Source organism: Lagenorhynchus albirostris, chromosome 11 (genome assembly GCF_949774975.1).
Source record: "Lagenorhynchus albirostris chromosome 11, mLagAlb1.1, whole genome shotgun sequence".
Lineage (NCBI taxonomy): Eukaryota > Metazoa > Chordata > Mammalia > Artiodactyla > Delphinidae > Lagenorhynchus > Lagenorhynchus albirostris.
The window spans coordinates 76945149-76961258 of NC_083105.1; the positions used below are offsets into that span (position 1 = coordinate 76945149).

A 16110-nucleotide genomic window follows, 5' to 3' on the forward strand; every position below is an offset into this window, starting at 1 on the left:
GAGAGTATTTTGCCCTTTTCCATATGTAGGCAGTTTTAGTTCTTTCACATTCATACTTCCTGAAGGAAAAAAAAAATTATTCTAATGAAGATTCAAATTTTTGTGCAGTTATTATGCATGCATACTATACATTAATTTTCCCTACTCAGTTCATTCTAGTTTCCTTAAAACTCCTGACTGTATGGAATTTAAATATTTAAGTAGATTTCTTACTACTGCTGTAACAAAAAGCCAACTAGCTTGTCATACGAAGTTGCTCAGAGATGTCCTTTAATCATGCTCTTTGCTTTCAATTTATTTAGGCTAGTTCTTTGGTCACTCCCCAGTTTAACCTCTTTATAGTTGCCAATACTCATTAATAGTCAAAATTATGTGGCAACTGAATTCATAGAAAGGATCTTTGAGAGATGAGACTAAAGATAGCAAACTTTCTTTGTTCCAGCCAGTAAACATGTGATACATCTAAAGAAACAGAAAAATTACTTCTACAGATGGTGTGATGTGTAAAAATAAAACCATATCAGTTAGACATGTGAAAATGTTGTATTTACTAATCCTTTTAGATGTCTCTGTTTGTGTACTTTTTTCTGCTTATATGTAGTTCATTTCCTATTGACTTCTAAGTATTTCATCTCTGAGATCATGTCTCCTATTTCTTTCCTAGCTTCTCCATCACCATCCCCACCATGTTTCTTGGTGGGACTGGTATCTTGTTCTACATTTATAAAGGGATCCCTTAAATTTTACCAGCTTTCAACAAAGTATGATTGATAGTTCCAGGGAGGTGAAATGTCCAGTAAGGGAAAGAAGGATGGCTACCAGATAGAGAACTTCAGTCCATTGACTGAGCCCAAAGAAACACTTGGAAAAAGAGAAAGAGAAATAAAGAATCAGATAAAACTAAAATTCAGACTTCTTTTCTTAGCTCTTTATAGCCTACTCTCTTCCTCCTCAACTGAGATCTTCAAGGGCAGAATCATGCCATTTCTATTTTGGTATCTATAGCACCTACCAGTGCACTTAACAAATAATACTCAGTATTTACTTGGTGATGAAAAGAATGAGTACTAGAAGGAGGTTGTACTCTTCCTGTTTTTTCTCAGGCCTCTTCTCCTTTTGGATCTTTCTCGCTATTTTGGATCTGCAGCAATCAAACAGCCCAGAGGAGACCCATTTGGATATACTTTTGTTTTAAAATAATTATTTTCTTACTATTTTTTCTCAAAAAATAATGCTTTTTATTAGTTTTTCACTTGTCCAGTATTACTGAGCACCTGATATGTGTAAGGCCCTGCTCCATATGATAGCAATGAACAAAACAGCATGCCTTATCATATGCCAGATACTATGTGCCTTGGACTTTATTTACATTATCTCAATTGAAAACCCCTGTGGAGACAGCATTTTCCTCAATCTGAAAATGAAGTTTCAGAGAGTCAAAGCTTAATTAAATTTCCTAGGATCTCACAGCCAAGAAGCAGAAAACAGGAATCAACTCAAGTTTAACTGACTCTAAAATTTATACTCTTAATTGCTGAGCTCTACTACTTCTAGACCATGAATAAAGAAATGGGAATTACATAAATCAGAAGCTAAACTGTAAGGATAAGTCCAATAAATGTTAATAGTTCTTCATGAAGAATTTTAAAAAACCAGTTTTATGGACCTGGATGCATAGAAACTTATTTCCCCCCATATTAAATCTATCACAGTTTGTCTTACCAGGAATATATATATACTTTTTTTATCTGAAGGATGTCACTTTATTTTATTTATTTATTTTTTTAACATCTTTATTGGAGTATAATTGCTTTACAATGTTGTGTTAGTTTCTGCTGTATAACAAAGTGAATCAGCTATATGTATACATATATCCCCATATCTCCTCCCTCTTGTGTCTCCCTCCCACCCTCCCTATCCCACCCCTCTAGGTGGTCACAAAGCACTGAGCTGATCTCCTTGTGCTATATGGCTGCTTCCCACTAGCTATCTATTTTACATTTGGTAGTGTATATATGTCCATGCCACTCTCTCACTTCGTTCCAGCTTACCCTTCCCCCTTCCTGTGTCCTCAAGTCCATTCTCTATGTCTGCATCTTTATTCCTGTCCTGCCCCTAGATTCTTCAGAACCATTTTTTTTAAGATTCCATATATATGTGTTAGCATATGGTATTTGTTTTTTTCTTTCTGACTTATTCACTCTGTTTGACAGACTTTAGGTCCATCCACCTCACTACAAATAACTCAGTTTTGTTTCTTCTTTTGGTTGAGTAATATTCCATTGTATATATGTGCCACATCTTCTTTATCCATTCATCTGTCAATGGACACTTAGGTTGCTTCCATGTCGTGGCTATTGTAAATAGAGCTGCAATGAACATTGTGGTACATATGTCCTTTTGAATTATGGTTTTCTCAGGGTATATGCCCAGTAGTGCGATTGCTGGGTCGTATGGTAGTTCTATTTTTAGTTTTTTAAGGAACCTCCATACTGTTCTCCATAGTGGCTGTATCAATTTACATTCTCACCAACAGTGCGAGAGGGTACGCTTTTCTCCACACCCTCTCCAGCATTTATTGTTTCTAGATTTTTTTGATAATGGCCATTCTGACTGGTGTGAGGTGATAACTCATTGTAGTTTTGATATGCATTTCTCTAATGATTAGTGATGTTGAGCATCCTTTCATGTGTTTGTTGGCAATCTGTATATCTTCTTTGGAGTAATGTCTGTTTAGGCCTTCTGCCCATTTTTGGATTGGGTTGCTTGTTTTTTTGATATTGAGCTGCATGAGCTGCTTGTATATTTGGGAGATTAATCTTTTGTCAGTTGCTTCATTTGCAAATATTTTCTCCCATTCTGAGGGTTGTCTTTTCATCTTCTTTATGTTTTCCTTTGCTGTGCAAAAGCTTTTAAGTTTCATTAAGTCCCATTTGTTTATTTTTGTTTTTATTTCCATTTCTCTAGGAGGTGGGTCAAAAAAGATCTTGCTGTGATTTATGTTATAGAGTGTTCTGCCTATGATTTCCTCTAAGTGTTTTATAGTGTCTGGCCTTACATTTAGGTCTTTAATCCATTTTGAGTTTATTTTTGTGTATAGTGTTAGGGAGTGTTCTAATTTCATTCTTCTACATGTATCTGTCCAGTTTTCGCAGCACCACTTATTGACGAGGCTGTCTTTTCTCCATTGTATATTCTTGCCTCCTTTATCAAAAATAAGGTGACCATATGTGCATGGGTTCATCTTGGGGCTTTCAATGCTGTTCATTGATCTATATTTCTGTTTTTGTGCTAGTACCATACTGTCTTGATTACTGTAGCTTTGTAGTATAGTCTGAAGTCCCAGAGCCCAGTTCCTCCAGCTCTTACCAGGAATAATTTGATTTAATTCCTTTAAACAGCTCTTTGAGAAGCATCCTAAATGTGCATTGTTCACACTCATTTTCATTTGTCCACCATCTATGCAGCCACTCACAGCAAATTTATCTATACTTGGGTACTGTGGACAGTTTTATTTTACAAATGAAACAAAGCAGGTCAGCTTTTATCCAGATTAATTAATAATCTTTTCATTTCTTCAAAAACTGCACTGAAGGCCAGCTATGTACCTTCATTAAGATGTGAAAATAAGATAAATAAGAGCCGTGCTCTCCTAGACCTTATATATTGGAATTGGGGAAACAAAAAATAAATGTAAAAGGTAATTTCTGTTGATGAGAAGTGCTATGAAAAAAATGTGAAGGATATGTGAATGAGGTGGGTATAGGATAGGAAGAGGGAAGGCCTCACTGAAGAGATGCTGTTTGAGCTGAGTCCTACATGGTGAGGAGGAGTCAGCCATGTAAAGATATGAGAGACAAAAAGAAAATGCAAAGGTCAAAAGCAGGAACAAATGTCATTTGATTGAATAACAGAAAAAAATCTCTTGTGCCTGCATAAGAGTGAGCTGAGGGAGAGACAAGAGATTAATAGAGTGATAGGTGGGTCCAGATCACATGGGGCCTCCTTATATGTATGACTTTGTAATGCATTATCTAAACAAACACATATTTAATAATAGAAATAGACATTCTTAATAATTATATCAGGGCAATAGGTATAAATCTAGAATTTCTTAGATTACCAGGATTTATAATTACCCCATTTATATGCCTAGGTAAAGAATTTGAATTTTATTCCAATATAGTTGTGAGCCTTTACATGGTTTTAAGCAGGAAAGTGAAATAATGTGATTTGCATTTCATAAGTGATCACTTTGCTTTTGAGATCAGTTTTAGAGACTACTGAAGTAATCCTGGCAAGAAGTGATATTGGTTTCAATGATAGTAATAGAGCTGAAAAGAAAGTCAGTAATTTCATATATGTTTTGTAGATAATGTAGACAAGACATGCGTTCAATGTGTTAAGGGTGAGAGAAAAAGAAGAATGCAAGTGACTGCTAGGTTTTTGCCTACAGCCTTTGGGTGAATTATGATATCATTTCCTGATTTTGGAAAGATGACAGAGGAATTGGTTTCAGAAGATGATTGGGAATGAATAGAATCAGCAGTTTGATTTTGACTGTGTTAAGTTTGAGTTTCCTGTTAGAAATACAAGTGGATATATCAAATGAGCAACTGGGATATACTCTTTTTTCTTACTCTGTCTATTACAGCTTTTTTGCAATGCAATCTGTAGCCTCAATAAAACAATTTAAAATGGCATTCAAATATTCCACTAAAGCGATTTTTCACTCTATTATATTTTGTTTTCAATATCTGGTATTTGAAGTTGCTAACATTACCAATTGCCTTTCTAGGAAAGTATAGACCTGGGTGAAATCATGTTTTCCCTTTGTTATTTGCCAACTGCTGGACGTATGACATTGACAGTCATCAAGTGCAGAAATCTGAAAGCTATGGATATCACCGGCTCATCAGGTATGCACACAATTGGCTAGTGTGTTCATTCCCAAATAAAATATTCCACATAGACAAAGTTATATATGGCTCTTGAATTACTGAGTTCATTTGTCTGTTGTGGGACACTATAAAAGTAGAAAAAGAGATTACCAAATAAAGTGCTCCAAACACCTCTTTAGTTTACATTATCATTATGAAATTTTTAAAAAGTATTATCAAATAGATAGACTTTGAACTTGGGTTTTTATTTTTATTTCTTTCTCTACTGATTTAGTTCTTTCTCAAACATGCATTATTTACTATACACTTCCCTGCTTCCAACTAGTCAGTTGCTTATAAAGGAATATCCTTGGACTTTAAGCCATTCAATTTAAACTTGTGTTACTCTACAAGTAAGAGTCCTAGGAAGACATATTTAGACTGAATTTATCTCCCTCACCTGATCTGCAAAGAAATAACAACATTCCAAGACCATCATTTGCATTTGCTCTCTTACCACCTTTCTAACTAAAAATTTGGACAACAACAGGGACTGAAAGAAATAATAAAGTAAATAAATACTCCTTAAAATTTCTTAAAGATATTCTTGAAGAAATTTCTCTTGTGCTAACTTTGTTAAAGAGGTAAAATCACATCATTCTCTTTAATCCCTTCATTTAGATCACCACAGTTCTGAAGGGTTATTTGTAAGTTAATAGGTGAACTCTGGCACAGCTCTGTGGAAGAAAAAATGATAAAGACAGAGTAGGGAGTTCAGTAGCATTTGTTGAATTAAACAAATAAGAAATAGTAATGGAGATATAGTAAAAGATGACATGGGGAGTAGAATCTATAACTTTTTGGTTCTTCAGAACAAAGAAATAAACTAAATTTGCATCACAAAAAGTATGAGGAAACTCTCAGTTCTAATATAGAGAGAACTCCAGGATATACTAAGTGAATAAAAAATGAGGTACAAGAGGGCTTCCCTGGTGGTGCAGTGGTTGAGAGTCCGCCTGCCGATGCAGGGCACACGGGTTCATGCCCCGGTCCGGGAAGATCCCACATGCCGCGGAGCGGCTGGGCCCGTGAGCTATGACCGCTGAGCCTGCGCGTCCAGAGCCTGTGCTCCGCAACAGGAGAGGCCACAACAGTGAAAGCCCCGTGTACCACAAAAAAAAAAAAAAAAAAAAAAAAAAGAGGTACAGCATAAATATGGATATCATGCTCCCTCCTATGTAAGAATGAGGTATCTTAGAATATATATCATGTTGCTAATATTTGCATGAAGAAATACTTGAGTGATACACAAAAACTGAGTAATGGAGAGGTATGGGGACAGATGGGAGGGAGACTTCTCACTGCACATCTTCCTCTATCTCATTTTTGAACTATGTCATGAATTTCCTATTCATTTTTTAAAATTTGCAATGCATAGTTGAAATATAAAGATAGAAAAAAAGCAAATAAATTCCACAATCATTTTGGTGAAAAGGTCATAGGTAAGTAAATGCTGACAAACTTAAACAGCACACTGCAAATTATTGTTTATTTTACTCTTTCTACCATGTATCAAAAGAGAACCAAATTTCAAGACAAGCAAACAACATCAAAGTTGTAATTAAGTGCAAGACTACTTTTTATTTATATGAAGCTTCTCATCAGGGGAGTGCATGTTTTGAGAACATCACCTCATTAATTCTCACAACAGCCTTGTGAATCAACTAAGGAGCCAGTAAATTGTCCTTGTCACTAGTAGAGAAATGTCATCAGAGACATGATGGGGGTAGCAAACAATAAACTAGGACTCGTTCTCATTGTTAATGAGAGGCCTAGGCCTGGAAGCTCATACATAGAATTATATCACAAAAATAAGCTTCTTCCTTAAAACATATTTCCTATTATTAAAACATTGAAAAGTAAATAGGAGTCTGTTTCTGCTTTATAAATAAGTTAATTTGTATCATTTTTTTTAGATTCCACGTATAAGCGATATCATGTGATACTTCTCTTTCTCTGTCTGATTTACTTCACTTCTTAGTATGATAATCTCTAGGTCAATCTATGTTGATGCAAATGACATTATTTCATTCTTTTTTTGAGTATTATTCCACTGTATATATATACTACATCTTCTTTATCCATTCCTCTGTCGATGGACGTTTAGGTTGCTTCCATGTCTTGGCTATTGTAAATAGTGCTGTAATGAGCACTGGGGTGCATGTATACTTTTGGACCATGTTTTTCTTTGGATATATGCCCAGGAGTGGGATTGGAGGATCAGGTGATAGCTCTATTTTTAGTTTTTACGGAACCTCCATACTGTTCTCCATAGTGGCTGTACCAATTTACATTCCCACCAACAGTGTAGGAGGGTTCCCTTCTCTCCATACCCTCTCCAGCATTTATTGTTTGTGGACTTTTTGATGTTAGCCATTCTGATTGGTGTGAGGTGATATCTCATTGTAGTTTTGATTTGCATTTCTCTAATAATTAGTGATGTTGAACATCTTTTTATGTGCCTTTTGTCCATCTGTATGTCTTCTTTGGAGAAAAGTCTATTTAGCTCTTCTGCCCATTTTTTGATCAGGCAGTTTGTTTTGATGATATTAAGCTTCACAAGCTATTTGTAAATTTTGGAGACTAATCCCTTGTCGGTCACATCATTTGCATATATTTTCTCCCATTCTGTGGGTTGTATTTTCATTTTCATTTTATTTATCATTTCCTTTCCTATGCAAAATCTTTTGAATTTAATTAGGTCCCATTTGTTTATTTTTGTTTTTATTTCCATTACTCTGGGAGATGCATCAAAAATGATATTGCTGTGATATGTCAGAGAGCCTATGTTTTCCTCTAAGAGTTTTATAGTTTCCAGTCTCACATTTAGGTCTTTAATCGATTTTGAATTTATTTCTGTGTACGGTGCTAAAGAATGTTCTAATTTCATTTTTTCACATGTAGCTATCCAATTTTCCCAGCACCATTTATTGAAGATACTGTCTTTCCTCCATTGTATAGTCTTGCCTCTTTTGTCGTAGATCAGTTGACCATAGGTGCATGGGTTTATTTCTGGGCTTTCTATCCTGTTCCATTGATCTATATTTCTATTTAAACAGACTCACAGACTTAGAGAATGAATTTATGGTTACCAGAGGGGAAGGGTTGGGGGGACAGATAGTTAGGGATTTGGGGGTTGACATGTACACACTGCTATATTTAAAATGGATAACCAACAAGGACCTACTGTATAGCACAGAGAACTCTGCTCAATATTATGGGACACCTAAATGGGAAAAGAATTTGTAAAAGAGTAGATACAGGTATACGTATAACTGAATCACTTTGCTGTACACCTGAAACTAACACAACATTGTTAATCAACTGTACTCCAATATAAAATTAAAAGTTAAAATAAATAAATAAATAGGAAACAGCCATTGAACATTTCCCTTTTACCTTGTTTTCCTCTATATACCCTATTTCCAGCCATAAAATGTGTTTTTTCCCCTTGATACAAATGCTTATGAAATATACAGAGACATTTTTCTAGAGCCTAAAAATCACCATTTCATTCATTTGCTCAAATAAATTAATGTTGCCATGTTTTTGGCTTATTCTAATGAAATAAGTTTTGTTACTTTGTTACATTGATGGAAAGAGAGAAAAGATGGTTGTGGTGCTACAGTTGGAGGGTAACTATAATGAAAAAAAGATGAAGGTAGAGCAGACACTGATTGTTTTGACCACCTAGCATACTCACCCCAATGCCAATACCCTCTCCCAAAACCATGCCTCCTTTTTATAAAAAGATACAAAAAGTAAGGCTTTTTAAAGAAACTTTTGATAAATATTGTATAATTTTCTATAATACTGTAACAGTTTTTCTACTTAAGGTGGCAGGGGTAAGAAAGTAGAGATCAGTCAGCTAGGGCAGAACTTGTTAACAATTATTTGACCTCTTTGGCCCATAAAAATATAGCCTGACTAAAATTTTATCTTTCCAGTTGACATTATACAGACAATTCATATGAGGAAACTTTCCTGAGAACATCTGTAAACCAAATATCACCTTTTCATTGTATACTGTTGAGCATTTAATAAATGATTTGTAGTGATCATTTCTTCAATCCAAACTCTTTATCAAGCACTATGACTAAAAAGGTACTAAGATTAGTACTTTTTCCAACAATTCAAGACAATTCCCACATAGTTTTTGCTAATTTCAATTCACTGTGATTATATATACTTATCTAGATACAATGTTGCTCTTTCATAAATTTTAGCCTTCTTATTCTAAATCATTTTGAAGGAAATTAAATTTAATACAATTATTTTTACTTGTTAGGATTACATTCCCTAGAAATCACTTGGGACAAAACATGTCCTCAAATAGCTGTGACTAAAAGACACATTATAATTTAGACTGGCTCTTGATAAACTAGTGAGTTTTCTCTGTTGTATTAAACACAGTGATCAAGTTAATTTTTTTCTAGTCCATTCAGTAAGAAGTCCTAGAGAGTCTATTACCCCCAATTATGCCATTTGAATTTAAAACCGGTAACACTAAAGGGCTTAATATACTACTTTACTTATTTAGTAACAATTAACCACAGTTTTATTTATGCTTTGTACTATTACTTTCATTTTAATAAAATTGCCTTCCCGTGATAGATCCTTATGTCAAAGTGTCTCTGATGTGTGAGGGTCGAAGATTAAAAAAGAGGAAAACGACTACAAAGAAAAACACTCTAAACCCTGTGTACAATGAGGCCATTATTTTTGATATCCCTCCGGAGAATGTGGACCAGGTCAGCCTCTCCATTGCAGTCATGGATTATGACAGGTACGTTCATCCCTCTACTCACTGAATAACAGCTACATTTAGTCATATGCAGACCAAATTCAGCTTTTCAGGTTATTTACTGCTACAAGAGTTTTAATTTAAACTGGAATGGATAAAAATTATTCATTCAAAATTAATTTTATTCTATGTTATTATTTATCCTTTATCTTTTCCAAAAGACATCATTCTTAAGTTGAAGGGCAGGATACCTGCAGATGGTGAAAGAATGGGGTACATTATAGGAAGCACTTTTGTGAAGTCTTTTTACAGTAACAACATAAATTACAATCAATGTATTTTGCTTTCCCAGCTGGGCTGGAATATGAATATCATGATACTGAGCTCTATCATTAACTAGCACTGTGAAAGGGCAAGTTATCTCTTAGAAATTCACTTTTCCATTTGTAAAACATCAGTGTAATGTGCAGCTGTGAGCAGTGAGTATTAACAGTGGAAGGTGAATAGTGTCCATAGCGTTATGCCTTGAGGCTTTCACACCAGTCTTAAATCATTGCTTTGTGGATAGTTCTTCCAGTTCACACACTTTGATTACTTCTCCTTTCACAAAATAAATGGCAAACTCCCGAGTGAAGCTCTGAAGCTTCTTCCTGCTGCAGCACCCACTCCTTCCTTTTCTGAAATGTTGCCCTGTATCAACATTTCAGATACAGGTATCTCGTGTATGCGAGATATCTCGTTTGCACGAGATACCTGTGTATCTCATGTCACCCATGCTTTACAGCCCTGCTCAAGGCACCACTTCTGTGTCTCTCTTGGCTAACCAATCTCTTCTCCCTCTGAACTTTTGTCCCACTAAAGGTTTATATGTCTTATTTGATCCTTGCTATATACTTCTTTTTATTGTTTTGCTTTTTATATTTATAAGACTTTCAGAAAGGAATCCTGTATGTTTAACCTACAAAATTATCAGCACATAGGCAATGTCTTATTTTGTTCTAATGATAACACAAGTGGGACAGAGTACACATACACAAATATTCAAAGAGTGTCTATTTTATATCATTATGCAAATGGCAGTAACCAAGACCCTATAACATAGAGACATTAAAAATGGTATCCTCTGGATGAGAGCTAGAAAAATGAAGCGCTGAAAAATACAATGATTTATACCATCTATTTGAAATTAGTTTATATCACAGTTTATAAAACAAGTTGACACAATTTAAAGAGAGAGAGAGAGAGAAATCTTGAATTAGTTAAAATGGCAAACTTTAAAAATGTTGTAATGTTTTCATCAGAAGCCCTTATTCTGCTTTACCAAAAAATTACTCCTATTGATTTCTCAGAGCATAGATTGCAGATAAATACAACTGAGGATTCGTCACCCAAATAATTTTAGGGAAATGGACCCTGACAATATATAAAATAGAAAGATTAAAAGTTATTTCTAAAATATGCTTTTTTGGGAAACTTCATATTAAAAGAAAAGATACTAAGCCTACATATCTATTAATACATCAGTTACAGGAAGAAAGTAATGTAATGTCCTAAAATCATCTCAAAACTTTCCTTATAGATAGATGTATGTCAAAATAATCCTCAAGAAAATGCCTTTAAATTCCATTCCATTCTTGAAAAGCAGCTTACCATATGTATGCTTGAGTCAGCTGTCTTGATTCAAGTCCTGCCTCTGTCTCTTACTAAGTGTACAAAGGCAGGCAGGTCCCTTAACTTCTGGGTGTTTAATTTCTTTGTCTATAAAATGAGATGATGATAATGATATTCATGGTCATGGTGTGAGGATTAAGTGAGTCAGTACATTTAAATTACTTAGAACAGTGTCTGGCACATAACAAGCTCTTTAAAAATATTAATATCATTATTATTTTGATTTGTTGCTATGAAAACAAGGTATGAATAGAAAATAAGAATGTTGTTCAGTATGCTCTGGTACTATGCAATAATAAGTCAAATGCCATGGTTCAAAATGTAGCCCTGCCCTGTTTAATTGTAATACAAGCAGTAATGTTCACTGACATATCATTTAGAATCAATTAATTATGGTCATTTATACAAGAAAGTGGGTATTGAGCTCTTGGTAAGAAATGTAGGCATCATTATAAAACATTAAACCTTTTGGAAAGAAGGCGATTAGAATTACATCACTTAAAGTTAATGGGTCTGCTACCAAGAAAGAAACTCATCATGTAGGTAAGGACCAGCTGGCATTTCTCATTCACACTATTCTTATTATTGTGAAATGTTCTCAATTTACAGAGCACTAAAATGGTTTGTGTGTGATCCTTTTACAGATTCATTTTTGACTGCTAATCCTGTTTAGTAAATTTTAGCCTACTTAAGACTTTTCATTTGATCTGAAGTAGTTTAATATGTAAAATTATCTAGAACTTACCACAAAATCTACTCTTTTAATCATAAGTTTAAAATTCGGTTTAAGGTGTGTGAAACTTATCTTTGAATGTTGGAATGAAAGCAAAATATTCTCCAAATCATAGGGTAGGACACAATGAAGTCATAGGAGTATGTAGAACAGGACTGGACGCTGAGGGTCTTGGGCGAGACCACTGGAATGAAATGCTGGCCTATCACCGAAAACCAATAACACATTGGCACCCCTTGCTGGAGGTAAGCTCTGGGACTCTCTCACATCTACTCTCTTCTTTATCTCTTGCTTAAATATTATTTATCTGCTAACACTTCACTAATGTTTTATATATTCACCTATTTTTTAAAATAGATATTGTTCTTGCTTTTGTCCCACAAACTCTATCATCCAGTATGAAAAGTTCTGTGTGCCTTGTTGGTTTTTAAAAACCACTAAACTTTCTGAGTTTGATATTCCTTTACAGTAAGCCCATAAAAACTGCAAGCCTATTATTTTCTTTGCATTGTCTGAAAACTTATATCAGTGAGTGGTGGAGCAATCAAGTAAATTCATTACTAACTGGAAACTGAATTTTCCTGCTTCTCTTTTGTGAAAACAGCTACCTCACCTAAACTTCTCCAGAATCCCTAAATAGGGGTACTATCACCTAATACAGCTCATCTATGTAAGGGGACAGATATACATCCACTGACTCTGGTCAGGAAGTAAAAGGGCTCACAGATTTTTAAAAATATTTTTTGTCTGAGTTGAAAGCCTGACTCTGCTGTGTGACTACATATTACACTCTGTAATAGCAGTAAACTCATAGAGTAAAACTAAATAAAATGCTGAATGTTAAGTGCTTAGTACAGAGTATGGCACAGTGTTTGCTCTAATTATAACTAATATTAATAGTTATATTAACCAGAAGAAGTATCAATACCAATTTCTATCAGGATTTTTAGCCATGAAGGCAGTTGTCAGAGACTATGGGAGTCTCTTGAAGAGTCTCAAAATAAATAAATAGAGAAGAGTCTCAAAATAAATCATTTATATGACCTGATTAACTGAGAGGTAATGCAGGTTGATAAAAGGTTGTATGGTAGAGGGTGGAATTCATGCAATTTAATAAAAAGTTATGATAGCCACATAGTAAGTGAAGGATACATTGCCATCTCTCCCATGGATAAGATTCTGCTTCTTGTTCTGTCACTAAGCACAGGGTTGAATAGGAGAGACAGAGCAGTGTAATTAAATGTCAGTGAGCCCTGGTTCTAAGCTCAGCTTAGTCACAAAAATGTGACCTTGGCTGTGTTACTCAATACTCTATAGGGAAAATTCGATGAACACTGTATAAACAGCACATGCTCAGACAACAGAGGTGAACTGTCACCATAGATAAGATATCTGCTTTATTATATTAATGTTCCAAATCTTTACCTCACTTCATCATTTAATGTAAATCATAAAAGACAGACAGACATGCAAATGCACATTCACACAGCACTTTCCCCTAAGTAATAGCTCAACGAGTCCTGAGAAGGTTATTTCATTTCAACAATGTGTATTGTCTAAAGTATAGTCTACTGCTTTACTATCCATTTCCTGATTCTCATCTTTGTTTTCATGTAAAGTTTGAAAAGTGAATATTAAATCTAAGAATCTAGACATGAGAGTAAATTTTTCTGGGCAGAGAACCACACTGAAGGGAGACATGGATTCTAACCCTTGCTCCTCTGGCTGTCTAATCCTAGGCAGACCACGTACTCTGTCTGCAGCTACATTCTCCCATATTTAATGAAAATAGAAAGGCCCACCCCTACAGAGTTCATAGGAATGATGTAGGGAGAAGTGAGATAATGTGGCCAACAACTTTTAACTAATGAAAGGACAGATGTTGTATGACCCAAGGCATATTATACTTATGACTGTTTAATAAGAAGTTATACATTTATATGATGAAGAGGAGCTATGAAATAGGCATGTGTTTGTGTCTGAGAACTTGTGAATATTTTTCAGTCATCGTAGAATATATAGGAAGAATAAGCTACAATATGGGCCTCAGAAGAATATCCCAGATATATTTCTCTAGCAGCTGACTATCAGAGGACAAGTGGGCCAAAAAGATTATGTAAATATACTTTCTCTAGCAAATAGCTTCTTTTTTTCCAACTCCTGTACCTACATTCACTGATCAAACAGAACATAGGGACTGGAGACCTAACAACTGGCTGGATTTTGAATTGTGGGAAAGTGTACATGTGGTACATGTGTAATTATGTTTTGTTGCCACAGCAGGGATTAAAATGAGAAGGGAACAATTATTCAAGAGCTGAGTAAGTTGGTAAGAGGAGACTAAAGCATCACTTGGAAAATCTGGCTACTTGTACCTAGATACAAAAGTTTATTCTATTGTAATTAAACTTTTAAAATACACATAATATTTAAAGACCATGAGAAATTATTCTTTATCACTCGTGGCTCCCATTTTCCCAGTCCCTCTCATCTCATTAATTGCTCCTATTAAAAATCACCTCCTGCCTTAGAGCAAGTGGAATGCAGTCTCTTGTGTCTTGAACCTTCTTGTTCTTACCCAGCAATTGCCCCCGACTGTAGAAAACCATTAGTTATTTTACAATAAGAACTAAAAGCCTGTGATAGAATGTGAAATGAATCTGCAGTTGCTCTGCATGCCATCTATGTACCATGCGCTACCTACATCTCTGTTAGATGTTTGTGTCCCCCTGAGAAGGTGAGTTTTGAAAGGCATGGGTAGTTATGTATGTCTTCTCTTCAGAGGCTTGCATATCAGGGGTGAATATTCACTATTAAAAGGTAACAACAATTACCCACTTTATTATTTTTTACACTAGATCATATATTATGAAATTATTATCTTTCAGTTACCTGGCCGGGCAACCAGTTTTGATAGTCAAGGATCCTGTCCATCTCCCAAACCACCTTCCACACCATAATGCTTTCAAAATAAGACCATTATAATAAGGACCCAGGACCATGTACTCATCAGATCAAAAAAAAAAAGTGGAAGATTTGATCTCATTTAAAATATATCCTGATAATGAACAAATGATGTGCAATTTTTATTTACCTTTTTTGTCTGTTTATTAACTTTGGACATCTTGATGTATTTTACTTGAATACAAATGGTCCTTACATAAGGCTTTTTATTCTTTGTGTCATATGCCAATTAGCACAAAGAATGTTTTCACTGAGTTGTGAATTCTTTGCATAAGCAAAGAATACATTTTTTGAAAATAATCCATACTTATCTAAAATTAAATAGTTAATGCTGCTATTGTATAAAGAAGCACATGTCACATATGTATGGTTTTGACTTTATTAAAACTATGTTCATTTCTAGCTGTGCACATGTTTCTATATACACTTTAAGGGAAATTCTGAACTTTACTCACAGCATTAAATCCTTGAATAATCAAATTAATATTACTTATCTGATAATATATTCTTTCATTCTCAACAAAATCTTTTCTTGGTGAAGTTTGGCTCTGCTAAACTCAAAACTTTTTCTTTCAAGCTTGTTCTTTAATATATAGAGAAACAAAACTATAATTTGAAGAACCTCTTTGAGTATAAACTAAGAAGTAATATTTAGTAGCTGGAAAATGGAGATTGAGCTATTTGGGCTACTATTTTCTATTGTCTTAAAGTTACATTAGTTCAAACATCTGTATCACTATTTAACTCATATTTTAAAAATTCTATTACTCTTAATCTCAAATGTAGCATTAGTATTCCTAAGTGAATAGAATCAGAACTCATGAGTCTTCATAAGGTTCTCAAGTACTGTGACATGTTTATTTTGTGACATAAAGCTATCACATAGATCCTGTATTTCTGATAGGCATACTGACACCAAAGGTACAATAAATGTCTGTGCTCATTGTCGTTTGGATTGTACAGAGTAATGGGGACTTTTAAACTCAAACAGAAGTAATTTTTAGAAGTGGGTATTTTCTTAAAGAAAAAAATGACATTTTTCAGCAAATTATAAAACT

At 34.5% G+C, this 16110-nt stretch overlaps 1 protein-coding gene across 1 annotated transcript in view; it reads left to right on the forward strand.

Moving 5' to 3' along the window:
- SYT10 (synaptotagmin 10) overlaps positions 1-15048 on the forward strand; it is a 74062-nt gene extending 59014 nt beyond the window's left edge. Inside the window, exons 4-7 of the mRNA XM_060165142.1 lie at positions 4799-4919; positions 9555-9726; positions 12204-12333; positions 14977-15048. Coding sequence (XP_060021125.1) covers positions 4799-4919; positions 9555-9726; positions 12204-12333; positions 14977-15048 — 495 coding nt within the window. The remainder of the gene's footprint in view (positions 1-4798; positions 4920-9554; positions 9727-12203; positions 12334-14976) is intronic.
- The last annotated feature ends 1062 nt before the right edge of the window (positions 15049-16110 follow it).